Consider the following 20,247-nt stretch of genomic DNA (forward strand, 5'->3'; position numbering starts at 1 on the left):
CTTCTTCTTCTTCTTCTTCTTCTTCTTCTTCTTCTTCTTCTTCTTCTCCTCCTCCTCCTCCTCCTTCTTCTTCTTTTTAAATATGAAATGCCTCACAAATTTGTGTGTTATCCTTGCACAGGGCCATGCTAATTATCTCTGTATCATTCCAATTTCAGTATATGTGCTGCTGAAGCAGGTACAATAATTCTTTATACTGTACTTTCCCACTTCAAATTACTGTGCAGTTTTTGTCTTCTTATTGGACCCTGACTAAATACATCATTAACTCATTATTTTCATTTACATGGCAACATCATAAGTCATTTTGCAGTAGTTTTTACCTACTACCGTATCTGTCCTATGTTTCATAAGTTAGGACCAAGCCTTTTAAGTCAGCTTTTAAATTTGTTTTCCTTAGTTTCTGTTTTGATGTTTTTGAAGTGACATATCTAGGAATCCTTTAGCCTGGTTTCTTTGAGAAGGGTGTGGCTTCAGTGCCTTGGCATTTGAAAACTGGTAAAGTCTTTCGCTCATTGTTTTTTGTTTTGTTTTGTTTTGTTTTTTGTTTTTTAAAGATTTTATTTATTTATTTAACAGACAGAGATCACAAGTAGGCAGAGAGGCAGGCAGAGAGAGAGGAGGAAGCAGGCTCCCTGCTGAGCAGAGAGCCTGATGTGGGGGCTGGATCCCAGGATCCTGGAATCATGACCTGAACCGAAGGCAGAGGCTTTAACCCACTGAGACACCCAGCTGCCCCTTGTTTTGTTTTTAAGATTTTATTTATTTATTTGACAGAAAGAGAGAGAGCACAAGCAGGGGCAGCAGCAAAGGGAGAGGGAGAAGCAGGCTCCCTGCTGAGCAGGGATTCCCAACAAGGGGCTCTATCCCAGGACCCCAGGATTATGACATGAGCCATCCAGGCACCCACGGGGCACTCCTTTTGATGCATCATCTGATTGGAGGAAATTTGATCTTCCTTTGGTGGAATACCTTTACTGTCATCATTTCCAAAATTATTAAGATTTGGAAAAAATATCCCCTTGAATATTCATAAGGAACATATTTGAGTTTTTCCTCTCTCTTTGCCAGCTTGAATTTGATAAAGTGACTTTCTTCAAAGAGCCTTAAGAGTACTAAGGAGTCTTTTCAGAGTAGAACCGTTCATATGCCACTTCATTCCCCCTGTATAGGAAAGCCTGACCTCTTGGGTGTCTTAGGAACACTTGAGTCTATGTATTCTAACACCATAAAATTGAGAAGGCATAAAAAGGAATCCAAGTGTCTACAGAAGACAAATGATAGTGAAGGGTACAAAAACACCTGTAGACGTGAAAATATTGTCACACCTTTAAAAATTCATGGAGGGGCACCTGGGTGGCTCAGTGGGTTAAAGCCTCTGCCTTCGGCTCAGGTCATGGTCTCGGGGTCCTGGGATCGAGCCCCACATCAGGCTCTCTATTCAGTGGGGAGCCTGCTTCTCCTTCTCTCTCTGCCTGCCTCTCTGCCTGCTTGTGATCTCTCTCTCTGTCAAAATAAATAAATAAAATTTAAAAATTCATAGAGAAGTACAGAAGTGTCACTAAAAAAAGATGGACACATTCTATCCTGATTTTCAAAGAGAAAAAAATAGATACAGTCTAAGAAATAAAGCAGGCAGCTTTGAGGTCAATTCCAGCAAGGATTACTGAGCAAGTGATAGGAGACCCCTTGAGGAAAAATGTCAAAGGTCACCAAGACATTGCAGCTGCCATTCTCTAAAACCATGTCACGGGGAAAGAAATTCATCTCCTTTGCTTACAACGTCTTTAAATCACAATAATAATAATAAAAGACAAAGCTAGCACTAGGCATTTTAATAAGTAGAAATGCAGAATCTAAGAGATAGGGGGACGTAATCATTTAAGTATAGAATGAAGAAAGGGGGCCATGGTGGATTTTAATGGACTTTAAGCTTTTTTATTTTAAATATCTGATGAAATTACTAAAAAATTTCAAAGACAGAACTGAGGAGCACAAAAACTCTGGGTCTTAGAGTCACTCGGATTTGGTTTGAATCCCAATTTCAGTAGGTCTTTGCTTGGACAAGTGTTGAACACGTTAATCTCCAGCTTCCTAATCTGTGAAATGGAGATCCTATCAGCTACTGCACAGAGGCAGTTTGATGAGCACAGAGATTATTTCCAATATTTACTACTATATCTGGCACACAGCAGGCACCCTACTAGCGTAGCGACTATTATCTGGAGCTATTTTGGTAGAAAGAGATGTCCTTTTCAAGTAGATGAATAGTTCCATTTAAATCTGTATTAGGTGAGACACGTCGCTATTTCTGCATACAGTATTTGAGGGGGACTGTTCAAGAATTATAGTCTGTCTATAGAAGGATAACTCAAATGTTCAATTCAATAAGCAGAATTTTCTGTGTTCTAGATACTGGACCAGACGTGATGATGAGAAAAATGACCTACACTGTATGCTCATCTCTGGGAACTCAGCAACTAGTAATAGAAATAGGTACAGGAATGAGAATTACAAAAGAAATTTCTCGTAATAAGAAACATTTCTGGCAACAGGAAGAGTGCACATGTAGAAGTTCATGTATACAGAGGGATGGCAAGGATTTGGAATGGATAGAGGACAAGGTGAAGAGAGGTAAGGATGGACATGGGAATGAGTGTTACTTCACAAAAGGCTTCCTCGTCTGCTATGCTTGGGAGTTTGGGCTTGAGACAATGTGGACTCATGGGAGAGTTTCAATCTAGGGAGGAGATTTCATTTTAGAAAGGCCCCAGCATGGCTGCCATGTGGAGATGGGTAGGAGGGGCATCTGAGACTGGAAGGGAATGAGTTATGAGACAGGGCCAACCTGAGGAGTGACAGGAGCCTGGACTGATGCAGTGGCTTCAGGAGTGGAGAAAAGGGCTCAAGATACATTTAAGAGAAGGGGAAGGGAGATAGTGAAGACAACATCAAGATTTGTTTGGATGGATCATAGTTCCAGTGAGTAGAATCTGGGAAAAGAGAATGGCTACACTTCAGCTTTAGAAATGTTGAATTTGAGGGGTGCCTGGATGGCACAGTCGGTTGAGGGTCTGATTCTTGGTTTCAGCTGAGGTCATGAGATGGAGCCCCATGTCAGGTCTCACTGAGAACAGGGTTTGCTTGAGATTCTTTCTCTCCCTCTGCCTCTCCCTGCAGTAAATGAATAAATCTTAAAAAAAAAAAAAAAACTGAAGTTGGGGTGCCTGTGGGAGTCTAAGTGAAAATTTCAGGACATGCCTATGTACAAAGGACCAGAGTTTAGAAGACAAGACAAGGATTATTGAAGTCAATGATAACAAAGTTTAGAAATGGATTAAACATTTCAGTGGGAGTATGTAGACACAGTGAAGAACTAAAGACAGAAGAGTGGAAAATATTATCTAACCGGGTACCCAGATGAAAAGACCTCCTTCACATAGAGACTGAGGGAAAAAAAAAAAAGAAAGTCACATGGAAAGGAGAAAAACTGGGAGAGAAATTCAAAGAAACCAAAACAAAAGAGCATTTCAAGAGAGAAGGAATCGATAATGGTGTAAGATGCTACAGAAGTCCAACAAGATGGAGATTTTAGAATGTGCATTGGATTTTGTAATTAGAAGAGTGCTGCAATCTAATAAAACTAGATAAAAAGATAACTATAAATTGCAAAATGCTTGATACATATTAATAGTAGGGGTCAAAAAGTAATAGAATATGAATAATTAGAGGTCGGGGAAGGAGGACTGAGCTGTGAATTGTCTGACACAGGAAGTGTTCAGGAAGAGGTTGACTTTCTGTTATGGTTACTGTCAAGATAAGTTTCCTGCCTTGAGCCAGAAGGTGACTAGATGTCCTTGAAGCTCCTTGATAATCTGGCAAGTCTGTGAAACCCAAATAATTCTTCCCAATGTGAAACTCAGGAAGAGAAAAACAAACAGTTGAATAATTAGGATTCTCCCAAGAGACCAAAATAAAATATGTGAATGATAGTATAGGAATGAATGTACCTCTAGGAAAACATCTATTAGATCTTAGTTTTCACACAGAAAAACAGAGAGATGATTTTCAGGGGCCTATGAATAATGTAGAATTCATTTGAAGTGATAACTTTCAATCATCTTCAAGAAGATAATGCATTACTCTTGCTCTTTTCAGGAAAAGATATTCAAGTATTGGATACTTGGTTTTATTGTGTTCATTTCCTGTTTTCAATAATCCACTTAACATTCTATCTGCTAAAAAAGTGAATGAATAGATGTATTCATTATAAATCTATTTATTACATATAAGTAAAATTTTATATGTACAAAAAAAAAATATATATATATATATATATATATATATATATATATATATAATTATAGGCTTTCATTTTTCCTAAACTGAAAGACTTAGTTTCACAGACTATAATCAAATCTCTCTCCTCTTAAGTATGCATTAGGGTTATATTTAATCAATCCAAAGTAAGCATTTGTTAACAAAAGGGGTAATTGCCTTGACATTTATATGTGAGATTCAAGGTCTAAATTTACATTATTTCTCCAAATGGAACACAGAGAAGAGAGGCAAATGCAGATCACATACAAATACCCTTGTAAGAAGGAGTTCTGGAGTACCGTTGAGAAAGCCACCTTCACTGTTTTGGGGCCATCTGGCTCCCATATTTAAAATAGCCAGGACAGGAGGCTGCCTGAGGATGAAAACCCACCTTCACTTGCATTACAAGGTTGTGAATATTTGCAATTCCCTAAAGATGATGGTGCGAGTTTCCTCCCTTCATTTTTAAGCCTTTAGGAAGAATATATAAATAGCTTCTAAAACAGTTCACCTTTTTTTTCGTCACTTTTTCTTTCAGCTCTATCAAAAGATTGTAGTTCCAAGGTATACAGCACTTTCCATAAGCATCATGGCCCCCACAGCCAGAGAAATAAAGAAAGTAATTCAAACTTGTAAAAATAGAGGGAAACTCAACCTCAGAGAAATAAAGAAGGCAACTCAAAATCAAGAATATTTAAAAAGTCACTCTGACTCCAACTCCCAGTCATCCTAGAGCTGTTGTTTTACCCCCTATGTGCTTAAGTGTGCATCTCTTAAAAATACACACATTTTCTTATGTAGTCATAATGCCATTGTCAGACCTAACACCATTATCAGTAATCCCTTGGTATTATCCAATAGCCATTTTCACATTAGAAATTTCCCAGCTGTTTCAAAATTTACTGTTCACAGGGCACCTGGGTGGCTCAGTGGATTAAGCCTCTGCCTTCGGCTCAGGTCATGATCCCAGGGTCCTGGGATAGAGCCCCCAGTCCGGCTCTCTGCTCAGCAGGGAGCCTGCTTCCTCCTCTCTCTCCACCTGCCTCTCTGCCTACTTGTGATCTCTGCCTGTCAAATAAATAAATAAAATCTTAAAAAAAAAAAAATCTACTGTTCACAATCGTTCCAACTGGGATTCCATCAGCCCCACACGTTGCACGTGGTTAGTGAGCTTCTTCAGTCTCTATGAATCCCCGTGATCCTCACTCCCTCCTCAATGTTTCTTCACACCATGGAATGTTGAAGAAACCAGGTCAGCTATCCTGTAGAATGTCCCATCCTCTAAATTTTCTTTTTGCTTCTTTGGGATGTTACCAGAAAGTCATTTAAATATGGTTTTTCTTGTTATCTTTGCAAGTTCCTTCATGTCCCTGTTTTTCAGGAACTTTGGACTCTTTTGTAAATAGTGATGGAAGGACTGTCACCATACCTCACCTGGGCCACTGCAACGGCATCTCAGTTGGTCTGATTGCCGCCCTTCACATCCTCCCTCCTGCCCCATTCCTCTCTTTCCAGGACATCCAGCATCATCTTTTAAAATGGAATTCGGTGGGGGGTGTGTGGGGTGTTGGGGTGGGGAGAGGTTCCTGGGTGTCTCAGTCAGTTAAGCATCTGACTCTTGAGTTCAGATCAGGACATGATCTCAGGATCCTGAGATCAAGGCCCATGTCCGGCTCCACTCTCTCTGCCCCTTTTCTCTCTCTCTCTCTCTCTTTTCCTCTTAAACAAATAAATTTTTTTAAAAAGTTTAAAAAATAAATAAATAAAATGGAATTCAGACTCCTGTCTCCATAAAACTTCTTTAATGATTACACTTAGAATAAAAGCCAAAACCAGGACTCGCCTGACTCCACCAGCTCCGGTCTCTGCCCACCTCTCCACCTGCACCCCTGCCGTTCGTTTAATGTATCTTCTTCTGGTTCCTCAAACACATAAAATTCTTTTCAGCTGGAAGCCTTTGTAGTTGTTTATTGATTTCTAGAACATCTTTCCCTCAGACATCCACATGACATACTGTTTACCATTAGTCAGGTCTCAGCTTAAAAAAAAGACCTCAGAGAGCCCTAGCTGCATGCCCCAAATGAAACAGGCTACCCCACAACCACCCACCTTGTCATTCCAGTATCTCACCCCTGTCTCTATTACAGAACTTGCCACATCTGTAACTCTCTTTATTTGTATACTCAATTCTCTCCCATGAACCTGCTTTATTGTTTTCTTAGCACATCTCACTACCTCAAGTTTGCTAGGTATTAATTTGCTTGTTTATTCCCGGTCACTTGCCATTTGAGTATAAGCACCACCAGAGCAGGGAATTTCCCTGTCTTACATTTGCAGTTCCTAGAACTGTGCCTGGCACATAGTAATTGCTCAATAAATCTTGCTGAATAAATGAATGCCAAAAGTTAGGCAGATTGCTTACATATGAAAAAGTTCCTAAGGTTGTAATCTCTAGCTGATGTTTACATTAGGTTAAAAATTGCTATATAGGGGCACCTGGGTGGCTCAGTGGATTAAGCCTCTGCCTTTGGCTTGGGTTGTGGTCTCGGGGTCCTGGGATTGAGCCCCGCATTGGGCTCTCTGCTCAGTGGGGAGCCTGCTTCTCCCTCTCTCTCTGCCTGCCTCTCTGTCTACTTGTGATCTCTCTCTTTGTCAAATAAACAAATAAAATGTTTTTTAAAAATTGCTATAAAATATATGCTATAAGGAGATCTAAGAGAACATCCCACACTTCATATTTCTTAAAAATCAGAATTAAAGAAGATTCTTCATAATTTCTATATATTTTAGGGAAAAAAACCAATATTCTCTATCTTTGCAACCATTTTTTTTTATATAATAGCAAACAGTCCAACCACGAAATGACTTATTTTCCCATTGCTCCAAAGCTAATATGCTCTCATTATTTTATAAAAAGAGAAAACTATATGCATTATTGTACATTCACTTAATTGATTTTTCACATGTAGGCACCACTATTGCAGAGTTGAATATTCACAATATAATCATCATGCAATTTATATATTTATTCAGTATTATCCTTGGTAATTATTATTGAGCACTTTAATTTTCAATACTTAGATGCAAGTGTGTTCTTTGCGAATCCAACAAAGGCAAAATACTCACTAATAGAGTAAATTAACATAATGGACTCCATGAATTAAGCTAATGACTTGTTTCCAAGACTGCAACACAAAAACCAATGAAATATAACAGATTTGAAAATTGCCACTTTCATCCCTGTTGACTGACAAAATCACGAGCACAATTCCATAATCACTTACTTCCAGCAATAGCTTGAATCCTTCTCTTTTCTTGATTTCTTCTACGAGGTACCTAAAAATGAAAGACACAATAATATTTATACCCCAGCATCCAACAATTCCATGAGAACGAGTGAAACACAAAAATACTATTATTTCAGAATGCAGAGATAAGGCTTAGAAATACAGGCTTAGAAATAAGGAAGGGCAGGGGGATAGGGATAAACATGGATTTAAACAGATATCCCTGAACCCACAGCAGACCCCAAGGGCCCAAGTAAAAGATACATCTTTTGGATGAGGTGACATTTATCCCTCGTTAGCATCAGACTTTAACCCCAGTTTGAAAACCACCAAAAATAGATTGGAGATACATCTCTGACCATGTGGGTTTCACATTCATGTCCTAGACAGGGATTTAACACATGTACTTATATTACCTAGCTGGCTTTTGGTGTACAGTCTTACCTGTAAGCTCATTTAAGATCAAGGAAGCTCAACACTGTCTATTCCAAGGCCAGGACAGAGGGCAAAAGGACTGATCATTAGCATCATGTTAAAAGTAAGTGGGCTGTGGCCACTGACAGAATGTCTATGAAGTCATCTCCAATGTCAAGGAAAAAAGAATTGTTATGCCATAAACAAAAGGCACAGATATAGGAGATGCAGAATATGACCAAGGAAAGATGAAAAGAACTTTGAGAACATAGAGTAAAGCAACATGGGCACCTCTCCTCTGGGCTTGGTTATAGTCTATATGAAAAGAAGAGCCTTTCAAAATAACTGGTTTTAAATGATTTGATCATGAGCCTTGAAAGGTTCATAATCTTAGACCTAGTATTTCAGATTTGGGGTTAAAATGTAAGAAAATGATCAAGGGTATTCACAAAAATATACTTGCCAAAATAATTTTTTGTGATTTTATAAGTAACAGTAAAAGAAAGAAGGAAGAAAAGAAAGAAAGAAAGAGGGAGGAAGGAGGAAGGAAGCAAGGAAAGGAGAGAGGGAGGGTGGGAAAGGGGAGGGAGGGAGGAAGGAAGGAAAGAAAGAAAGAAAAAAACATAACACCCAGGAATGAGGATTGGCTTTGAAAATTAGGATCCATTCATCATATGAAATTATGGTATAATTATCAGGAAAGGGCAATGGCTCATTTGGTTGAGCATCTGACTCTTGATAATAGCTCAGGTCATGATTTCGGGTTGTAAGATCGAGCCCCGCACCAGGCTCTGCACTCAGCATGGAGACTACTTTAGATCTCTCTCTATATCTCCCTCTGCTCCTCCCTCCCTCTAAAAAATAAAAAAAAAAATAAATCTTAAAAAAAATTACATGCAATATGATCATGTCACTAAACTATATTTATTAAATTAATATTTAAAGACAACAAAAATGTTTTTCTTGGGCCTCAATTTCAAGAAGACTGAAACAACACAATCTGCTCTTCTAACCACAAATGTTATTTCAAAAGAATTAAGTAAAATCATGCATATATGTAATTCTACCTAAATCTGTGTGTAAATATGTGTGCATGTATTTCATACAAAATAACCAGAAACAAGACTAAAATCCAGAAATTGGCAAATGGTAAAATAAAACATATTATAGTAACACAATGTCATATGACACAGCTATTAAAAAGAATGAATTACACCTACTTCAGTTAAACCACAGGATGCTCATGATGTATTAGCAAGAGATGAAAGCAAGGTACTGAGAAATGTCAATAATATGATTTTGCTTTTTAAGAAATTTTTTATAATTTTTAAAAAATTATCAAAAAGAATGCAGAAGTAATTCTTATCCCTGTATCCATATATAGATAGATAGATAGATAGATAGATATCTCTATATCTATCTATCTATCTATCATCTATCTATCTATTTATCTCCATATATATCCCCCCCACAGAGTAAAGAATGGAAGGGTACACAATAAATTCTTAGTGTTTACCTGGGGAAGGGACATATAGAATACAATGGGGTAGTTAACAACTCTTTTCTTATATTTCTTTGCAAAGTTGCAGAGATGTGGTTACTTGTGTAATTTTTTTTTAAGATTTATTTATTTATTGATTTGACAGACAGAGATCACAAGTAGGCAGAGAGGCAGGCAGAGAGAGAGAGAGGAGGGAGCAGGTTCCCTGCTGAGCAGAGAGCCCCATGGCGGGGCTTGATCCCAGGACCCTGAGATCATGACCTGGGCCAAAGGCAGAGGCTTAACCCACTGAGCCACCCAGGTCCCCCTGTAGTTTTTGAAAGGAAACTTAAAAAAGAAAAATGTAAAGCACAAATATAATATTCGAATACAATCCCTGTCAATACAAGGAAAGCTTGGGAACCATAATTTTTCAGCTTCTCAGACACAAACACATACAGGCAATCTGTAAACTCCAAAGCAATACCACACCTCATCCTGAGGAAGCCTATGCTAATCCTGGACACCACGAGGCTATGGAAAAGCTTTGCGCCTCCAGAAATCCTGGGACTGACTCTAGAAGATTCTAATTGTGCAGCTCATCAACTTTGTGACTCTAGGCAAATTCCTTAGCTTCCCTGAGCCTGCCTCAGCTTCCTCTTGTATGCAATAGAAATGTGGGACTAGGTGAGTCAAATCCTTCCCCAACAGATGATGGCTGGGGGAAACTTACACAAAAGTCTCAATTTAGGCTACTTCTGTCAAATTGGCTAATGCTGCTCCCAAGAGAAAGGCATCCTAAAACAGAGCTGTATCATTTCAGTTAAAACTCTGCTTTTTGCTACTTATGGGGACCCAGGCTTTGTGTCAGGGCCTTTGTCCCTACTGAAGCCACTCTCAGAGCACAGAGTGTAGCACTTCAGGTGAGTTGAGAGTAGAGGTGATTCGGGGGAGGGGTTGCTATTATAACTACAATAAAAGACTTACATGGGAACCCCCAACTATGCTCCATGCCAACCCATGTTCATAAGTCTCCCACATAAAAAAGTTCAACTGCCAAATAAATGTGAGCAATTCTGGGCATGCCAGTTCTATTATTTTTGTCTACAATTAGTAGAGTAATTGGCTTAATTCATAAGCATGTTTAATTTTTTTAAGATTTTATTTATTTATTTGACAGAGAGAGAGATCACAAGTAAGCATAGAGGCAGGCACAGAGAGGTGGGGGGGAAGCAGGCTGCCCTCTAAGCAAAGAGCCCAATGCGGGGTCCATCCCAGGACCCTGAGTCCATGACCCTGAGACCATTGGGCCCAAGACAGAGGCCCAACCCACTGAGCCACGCAGGCACCCCACATAAGGATGTTTATTGAACTGTTTGGATGGTTCAATGCTGTCATCAAGAACCAGGCATTTTCTACCATTTCAGCCTACCTTGCTCATAGTGCTAATGACTTGCCTCATGTTCTCAAGATGGGTGCCATACTCCAAGCATCACAGCCTTCAACGTGTGTCCAAGAAGGGGGCTGGAGCAAAAACCTTTCCTCTCCCTTTCTCTCTACTGAGGTAAGAGTATTTTCCCCAGAAGCCTTCAAAGAATTCTTCCTCAATCTTCTGGACTGAGGCTGAGTCATATACTTACCCCTAAACTCATTACAGGCAATGGAGATTGGCTTAGACCACTGTTCCCAGCTATACTCTTGCTATCTAAATAAAATCAAGGTTCTCTTAGTAAGAAAAAGGGGGAGAATGGCTGTTGGGTGAATAATAAACAGTGTCTGCATGTTAAAAATGTTAAAAACAAAGTTAAAAAGTTTCTCTATTACAGGCCCCCTCAGGAAAGCTGTAGCTCTGAGAGAGAAATAACATAGTAGTTAGCACTTTCCAAACATATTTGAGCATGGGAACATTTTTTGGAAGAACATTCATTAAGATCTTCTGGAAGTCTATTATCCCACAGAGAGCAGTTTCGGAGATGGTAGCTGAGAAGTGCTTCTTCAATAAGGTACCTTCCTCTCTTCTTAAATAAAAGTTTAAGTGCAAGGAGTTTGGGGGAAGGAATCCAAATGAGATTTGAGTCACTTCTGCCCACATTCATAGGAATGATTTGTTCCTCACAATTTCTCTTTTCAATACATGAAAACAGACTAAAGATAAAATACATTTCCAAAAAAAACAAAAAAAAACAAAAAAAAACTCTTCTTATCTGATACAAACCAGAAAAAGATGTACATTTGAGTTTGGAGATATAATGCAGGAACCAGGAACCACTTCTACCAAAAGGTATCCAGGTAAATGGGTTCAAAAAACAACAATAGCTTTTAAAAACTTTGCTTCCTGCCAAGCTTAGCAAAAAGAGAGAAGGGAAGGCGAAAAAATTACACATTAGCAAGAATTTTCACCAATCCTACCGGGTACAAAAACTCATTGTATGAAGATTCTGGCTTGATTTTGAAGCAGACATTAATGCTAATCTTGTTCCCAAACACTTCCCTTTCCTTTGCTTACAAATAGGCTTCCAACCCTGAAGACTCTCAATTCTCTGATTCATTCAGTGATTAGGTCTGTTTTTGCCTTTAATTTGTCCTTTTGTAGGATATTCTTTCCTTTCTGCAGGCAGCCTTTCCAGTTCCTTCCTCAGCTACTCGGAGTCTCCCTGGAACACTCTGGACCAACCTTCTCTCCCAGTCTCACCTCCTCATTTGAAATTTCTTTCTGATGCACGGAGCCTCCAGAACTCCTGAGAGGTTTCTCCATCTGCTTTCTGCATGCTCTGCATATATTAGAACATATTGCACGACACGTGTGATTCATCACAGACACCTACATGCTACGTTCTCCTGCAATTGTGGTTTTTGAAAATTACCAATATAAAGATAAAATGAAAACACTGGCCCTTCCGTAGCCCTGTAGACTCCCCCTCTCCCGTCACCTAGAGAAATACACAAGCATGGAAGTGCCGTTGGGTAACTGTTCACCTTTTCCACACTGAAAACAATAAATCCCTCAGTATTCATGCAAGTCGGTGAAATGAATGCCATCTGAGAGATTACAGAGATTGTGTGTCAAGGGACTAGATAAATGATACACTAGAGATCTAACCAAGTAGCCGAATGGGAATTCTTGAGCTGTTTGTTGTTGTTGAAAAGATTTACACACATGACTTTTCTCAGCTTGCTTGAAAAATTACCTCTTACTGAATAACCATTTAACCTGAGGGCCATAGCAGAGGCCTACAAGGTGCCCCCGACAACAGGTAGCCCTGGGCATTGGGAAACATTTTCAACTTTCCTAAGCAGATACCAGGGGTACACGGTCACCTGCCTGGTGCCCGAGGTAGTTTTAAACCCCAGAAGTCTGTGTTTCAGTTATGCTTCATAATTGCCTGCTGTTTTTCAGTTCCTGATGTCACTGGTTTTCAAACAACCCAAGGAGAAAGCAAGCTTTTAGTCATTGATATTTCTCGAGATAAGAGTTCTCTCGGCAATTGGAATGATGAGGGTCAAATGTTAATTAGTAGAGGCTTTAGAGCTCTTCCAGGCACTAATTTTCCCCTTCTTTTTCTAGATTCTGACAACTTATTAAATAGGAATCTTTGTCCTTTAAAATCTGCTTTTGCGTTCCCAAGGGAAAAGAGCAAGATCTCTGATCAGGGGTTGGCAAACCATTATTCCATCAAACTCCAGTCCTTCGGTCTTAAGGTCAATATACAAATTTCAAAACTAAGCTCCATTTAGACTCAGAAACACGGAAATACTCTTTCTATGCAGTCAGAGCAATTTTTCCTGCAAGGTCAGTGGGGAAAGAGCTGTCCAGCCTGTCCAGTATTTGAGAGATCTGACAGAGGGTCTAGGGATGGGTGTCTTGGCTGTACAGGCTGCTGGAAATAGGTGCGCAGCTCAAATAGTAACACAACTCTCATGTGCGGCTTTACTTTGTTAATTCTTATCTGCTGAAGGAAATTATACTCTTTGGAAACAAAACAATGTTAATTCTGAGATTATAGACATTATGCCATCTGGACACAGATGAGAATCATTTTTCAAGTCAGTGGCCTACAGTCAGTTCCCAGTGGAGCTTGAACTCTCAAGAGTCAGTGGTTTGAACTGATTACACTGGCTCACTTAATCAGTGGTGTTCCAGAGCTACTATGGACTGGCTAGTGAGAGCCCATTGTTAAATATTTAGGAATTTCATAAATCAAAACTGTTGATAGCTTGCAATTTTACACAGTGGGAATATTTACACCATGGGGATTGACAGATGTAACAAACTGGGGCTTCTGTGTCTTCCTCCTGAGAGCCAGTTTTCCAAGACACTGCCATACATGGGTTCAAACAGAGTAGATCCCAGCACTAAGAAAACGTTTCTCTTTTTCTAAAGAGCAGAACCACAAACCAATTAGCCAATCTGAAAATAAATAAAATCATAAAAATACTTATATTGCCAACTTGATATAGTTCTTAATCCTAGAGAAACTTTCTCTAAGTTTATAATTTCATATTCTCTCCAAGTGGCATGTCTAAAAGGGCTCAGCCAAAAATAAAATAAAAATAGGGGCACCTGGGCGGCTCAGTTGTTTAAGCGTCTGACTCTAGATTTTAGCTCGTCTCATTCTCTCAGGGTTGTGAAATTGAGCCCCACACCAGGCTCTGCACTGGGCATGAAGCCTGCTTAAAATTCTCTCTCTCTTTCCCTCTGCCCCACTCTTCCCACTCTCTGTCTTTCTGTTTCTCTTAGAAAGAAAGAAAGAAAGAAAGAAAGAAAGAAAGAAGAAGAAAAAAGGAAAAGAAAAGGAAGAAAAAAGAAAAAGAAAAAGAAAAGGACTCAACATTTGCTTGGCATGGGGGTAGGAGAACAGGATGACCTTGCCCACCCCAGGAAGAGAGGGCTGGGTAATAAAAACTGTGAAAAGTTAAGGCAAAAAAAAAAAAAGAAAAAAAAACTATGATGAGTAATAGCGTGAAAGAGGAGGTATTATTTTTCCAAATATTTAGATATAGGTCACAGAGTCTGCAGTGATGCTCGCTGAAATGTTAATTCAATTCAATTCAACTTGACAAACATTTACAAACAATAAGTGTTTGTTGAATTGAATTGAAGTGTTAACATTTATCCTCCTGTGATATTTCTCTGCAAAAATTAGAAAGTATCCTTAGACTATAAATTAAATTCTACCCTGAGATGAATGCTAACTTTATAACAAATATGATCATCAAATATTTATATCTAGCCTTCTTTCAAGACACCTGTCAATGAATTACTTAGCAGCTTAGATAAAATAATGCAGAGACTCTACAACACTTAAGTAGTATGAGAAAATACAAAAAAAGGAAACAGAGCTTTCTGAACGTTTATTTTAATTGAACAGAAACTATGAATAATTATGGTGGATAGTTTCATTTTTCTTACCATTGGGTAATTATATCCCTAATTCTGATGGAAGTACATTAACCTTACTTCTAATAAAGGTATAGTCCTCACCTAGTTTCAGGATATTTTCCATAGGAGGAATTGACGTTGTCCAATGCCAAGGGATGGCATGTGAGTGAGAGTGACCAGTGAGAGTAACACATTTCCCTGACAATAGTGACTGATGACAGATGGACATTTGGCTCATTCAGATATGAAAACTTTCTTTAGGATTGTTGAGAGAGGAGCACACTTTCATTTGGACCTTGAACTTGAACCTGAAATGACAGAAGCTAGAGATCTTACACTCCAGGTAGCCATGTTCCTGAAAGATGGAGAAAGATTGAGGCCTGGTGATATCGTTTAAGCCCCTAGATAAGTCATTCCAGAAGTCATCATTATACTAGCTTATAAGGAACATGGCATAATAAATTACTTTTCTTTGTTCATAGTATCTTGAATTACTGTTTCTGTTGCTTGCCACCTAAAGAGTCCTAAATGATACGTATTCATAGATTTTTTTAACTACTTTTTAAACCACAATCACTAGAATTGCCAACTTCTCTAACAATCTCCTGAAAATACCAAAGCCTGTTCTTTACCTGTCCTTATATCGAAGCCATAATGAAAAAGAATAAAGGAAACCTCATTTGAAATGGACGCAGGTAGCCCTGAAGATGAAGTTTTCATGCCCCACCAACTCGACATCAATTGCAGAACTCAACAGGAAGAGGCATACCTTAGATTTTTCCAACAGGAAGAAGCCTATTTAACTACCACAGCAAATGGGAAGATTATCTCTTTGTCTAGCAAAAGGTTCAGCCAATGAGATGCCATACTACCAGCCAATAAGAAGCCATCACTCTCTGTCTTATCCAATGGACTTATGCCTAAAGCAACCCCTCTGGATGTCCCCCTTTCCCCTTCATAAGTGAGCTCATCTCCCTTGTTCTCCAGACTTGCTTATGGTTTGCCATAGTTTGCATGTCCCGAATTGCAATTCCTCTGCCATTCCCAAGTAAGCCCATTTTGCTCATAAAAAACTGGCTGTATCATTTTCAAGTTCAATACCATGTAACTTTGCAGTTCTTCCTGCTAAAAGGCAGATCGTATTCCCTGCCTCTTGACATGGAGGCTGGCCAGGTGATTTGCTTTGGCCATTGGAATGCCAATAGATATGATACAATCAGGCTTTCAAAGTCAGCTTGCATAATGGGGTTTGCCTTCTTGATCTTCTGTTATCTCCATCACAAGAACACATTCTGGCTTCCTGTCAATCCAAAGAAGAGGAAAAGCATGTGGGGAGTAGATGCCCCCCCCCCCACAGCCACCATAGTTTGGGATAAAGACCCTCCAGCCCACTTGCAGATGTCTGAGAATAAATAATTGCTGTTTTAAGACACTGAGTTTTCAGACAGCTGTTGCATGGAGCACCCCTACAACTCCCAGTCTGGAAAAAGAAAACCGTCTTAAATCTCTGAGAAGGGACTTCAGGATTTTGCCAGTGAAATGTGCACAGGAAGTATGAAGGAGAGAGAATCCAAACCAGAGACCATAGTGGTCATGCCTACAGTGGTCAAGCAGGTAAGAAAAACCAAAACTCACAAAGCATGTAGCACAGGCCAGGCACTGCTCTTAGTGTTTTGCATGTATCAATTCATTTAATCCTCATAGCAACTATTTGAACGACACACCATTTGATCTCCGTTTTACTGGGATGAAACTGGGATACAGAGAGGTTTAGAAACTTGCCCAAGTCACCTCACTTGTAATTGGTAGAGCTAGGTTTTGAGTCCATGTTGGCTGCAAATAATAGGAGGAAGTATAGGGAGTGTGATTCTCTAGATGCCATCAACACGTTCAGTGGTTTGTCACCATGTGGGATTGAGAGCATTCTGATCCTTCCAGAGAAGCCAAAAATCCAGATTTTGACAAATCTCCCTATTTTTAAGTATTTTACATCTTTAAATGTTTGACTTTTTTTTTTTTTTTTTTTTTTTTTTTAAACACCGAGAAGATTAAGCCTATGTAGTTCAGGCTCAACAAATCACATTTCAAACTAAATCTGTTGGCGGTCTGCCCATGTGCACCCACTGATCCACACTTAGCGAAAGAGTCTTGTTTGGTTGGCAAGTGTCCACCACCTGTGTCTTAAGGGCTTCTGTAATGTCTCGGAAAGTGGCTTCAAAAGCTTTGTCTCTAATGTTACAATGAGACAAGTAACCATAACATTTCCATATTGCCTTTACCTTCGAGTCTTCAGTCCAGCCCTGCGTTCTCACACACCTGTTTTTCAGGTCTTTGAAGTCACATAATTTGGACTTGGTGCTCCCTCTGCCTGCACCATTCTTCTCCACTTTGTTTCCTTGGTCTTAGCTAAATTTCAGTTCCTCCAGGGCTTCTGCCAATGCCCCTCAAGAACACTAGGGAACTAGGGGCGCCTGGGTGGCTCAGTAGCTAAGCGTCTGCCTTCAGCTGAGGTCATGATCCCAGGGTCCTGGGATTGAGCCCTGCATCCGGCTCCCTGCCCAGCCAGAAGCCTGCTTCTCCCTCTCCCACTCCTTCTGCTTCTATTCCCTCTCTCGTTGTGTCTCTCTCTGTCAAACAAATAAATAAAAATCTTAAAAAAAAAAAAAAAAAACACTAGGATACCCTCCTGAGTGCTCCTGGAGCACCATGTACCCACACTTATCAAAAACTGGTTCACTCGTATTTTAACAGCTTTGCCACCTAAATGTATCTCTTACTGGGCTGGGATCCCAGGGGGTGGGTGTAGGACTGCTTGGTTCACAACTGCTAACCTGTAGTAGGTACTGAGAAAACGGTCATTAGATGAAAGGAGAAATGACAAAAGAAAGAACATGTACAGACTTTGCAAATGTTAGGTCCATCAAGTCTTTCTGTTACAGATGTACACACACACATACACACACAGGCAAGTACCTAGATAAAGCGAGTGCACGATTAACTCTCTCTTCAAGGCCTAATGTGCCCAGGGCCTTCCAAGTCATCCAGAACTTGAATGCATCTGGTCTCCTGCTGCATTGGATAGACTTGTCTCCTGTGTCGTAGCTGACATCATAGAATTTATCCTGCTGGAAGAGGTAAGATGCCTTGGCAGAGTAGCATTTCTTAAGAAGGTCCTTTTGAAAAGAGAGGAAGAAAGAGAGAGAGAAAGGCTGTAAAACTGTCCATTTTTAGAATACACTTGATTTTAAAAACACACACCCATAAACAAAACCTGTAGGATGTTCTACCACCTTGTGCCAAAGCACCTGCTCTCACTCTGACGGCCCTGCATGGGAAGCAATATGTGTATATTAACTTTAAGACACATGTTACCTATTTTGTTTGGGGGAAAAAAACAACCTCCAAGTTGAGAATGTCAAGTGCATCTTCACAATCTTATTGATGAGTACTTGGAAGCTCGGAGGTGACCATGTCATCACCTGTACAATATCAAAGTGGATCAATTTCTCAAGATGAAAATAAAACTGTCTATAACCCTCTCAAGGCTCCATACTGGGAAAAAAATACCTAACATATTTTACATACTTTATATAATTTCGTAGGTGAAAGACTAGGCACTTGTAGGCCCTTCTTTTTAAGTCATATTCATATTAACAAGGCCAGAAGTGATAATAACTCAGGGATAAAAATCCTGAAGAAAGAGCTGTGAAAGAGTTCAGTGAAAGCCAGCAAGTTATGACCACCACAAACATCACCCACAAATCCCAAGTGTTTTTTGGGTTGGTTTGGCATGGGTTTTATTTGCAACCAAATTTAATTCGCATTTACTGAGTGGTTACTTCTCTCTAAGCAGTAAGTGACAATTTACCCTGTTTATTACCATTCTAAATTCTTCACCTTGACCTCAAATTTTGCATTCAGGGTCATCTAGTATTTACATGTTCCCAGATTTCCCATCTCAAGATATGCTTTACCTTCAACTTCCTTCCTACCCATCCCATTGTACTTTGCAGTCCCCACAATGGTGTGAGCATCCTCATTGCTACAGAATACCTAGTAAAACCCTTTGCTTCCCCAACAGAATCAAACTACTCAAAGTCCTTTAACCACTAGATCAGGCCCCATGTGTATCTTTGCTCAGACCACTTGCTTGACCTTACCTCTATTTTAGTATAATATTTGACACATTCAAACAATACATGCAGCATAATTACAAGTTCTGAAGTTTACTAATACCGAACAAGGTCTTTCCTCATTATCTAGGTCTGCTCTTCTTTTGGGTCCCATCTCGAGTTATGTTTTCCCTTCAGCTTCTTTCCTGCCCTTCCCATTGGACTCACTTCTTCCTATTATATTTGGCTGCATTTGCTGGCTTTGCTCTGTGCTTTCCCTACTCAGTATGCAGTCTGCATATATTCTCTCTTTGTGTAGTCAAGCAAGTTCTTGAGGGCAGGAATCATTTCCTATTTATGTCCATGTCCATAGAGCTTAACACTGTACTGGGCATTCAGGACCCTCCCTAAGCAATTATGGGTGATGATGCCACTCCCCATAATCCACATGTCCTCACATTCCCCTGACACGTAGTATGAACAGAAGAAACTCAGATATGTGAACTCATTTGGAGCATCTTCTAAATCTTAACAATACAAAAGGATCAGTACTATACAGGAAGCCACAGAGAAACTCCCCGATGGTCACAGAGGTCCTAGAAAGTGATCTCTTCTGAACAGAGAAGGTATTCATTTGACTAATCAACTTAGTACCTTCCAAACGAAACCATGCATTTGCTATCTTAATAGTAACATTGTTATAGGTGGATACCAATCTGGATATAATGTGTGCCATTACCAGAGAGCATGATTTTATGTTATGTAAAAAATTATAGACCGGGGCGCCTGGGTGGCTCAGTGGGTTAGGCCTCAGCCTTCAGCTTGGGTCATGATCTCAGGGTCCTGGGATCGAGCCCCACATTGGGCTCTCTGCTCGGCAAGGGGAGTGCTTCCCTCTCTCTCTGCCTGCCTCTGCCTACTTGTGATCTCTCTCTCCCCGTCAAATAAATAAATAAATAAAATCTTAAAAAAAAAATTATAGACCAACTATAATCAAGAACTCCAAAACTCCATTCATCCAGGTTTGAAAATAAATAGTATAAAGATAATAACCAAAGGAATACTGGAAGTCTTCAGTCTTGCTCTGATGGATATTGTTGGTAGACACAGGGGAAGAATAGATTGCTCTCATCTGAACATTAAGGTATAAAGAGCCCCTTTCTCTTTAATCTCTACTTTTATTCTATCAGTAATCCTCGGCTTTGATCACAGCTGCCACCGCTGCATCTCCCTACCCTCAAAGGTCAGACAATT

General features: G+C 39.7%; 1 protein-coding gene and 1 non-coding gene across 2 annotated transcripts in view; both read right to left on the reverse strand.

Annotated features, from left to right (window-relative positions):
* GADL1 (glutamate decarboxylase like 1) overlaps positions 1–20,247 on the reverse strand; it is a 162,798-nt gene that overhangs the window by 57,010 nt on the left and 85,541 nt on the right. Inside the window, exons 12-13 of the mRNA XM_032861030.1 lie at positions 17,855–18,054; positions 7,605–7,656 (exon numbers count right to left, since the gene is read on the reverse strand). Coding sequence (XP_032716921.1) covers positions 7,605–7,656; positions 17,855–18,054 — 252 coding nt within the window. The remainder of the gene's footprint in view (positions 1–7,604; positions 7,657–17,854; positions 18,055–20,247) is intronic.
* Positions 77–178, reverse strand: LOC116869839. Its single transcript, XR_004383117.1, has one exon. It is a non-coding gene; the product is annotated as a U6 spliceosomal RNA (small nuclear RNA).

This window comes from Lontra canadensis, unplaced genomic scaffold (genome assembly GCF_010015895.1).
Source record: "Lontra canadensis isolate GAN:19392208 unplaced genomic scaffold, GSC_riverotter_1.0 scaffold20, whole genome shotgun sequence".
Classification (NCBI taxonomy): domain Eukaryota; kingdom Metazoa; phylum Chordata; class Mammalia; order Carnivora; family Mustelidae; genus Lontra; species Lontra canadensis.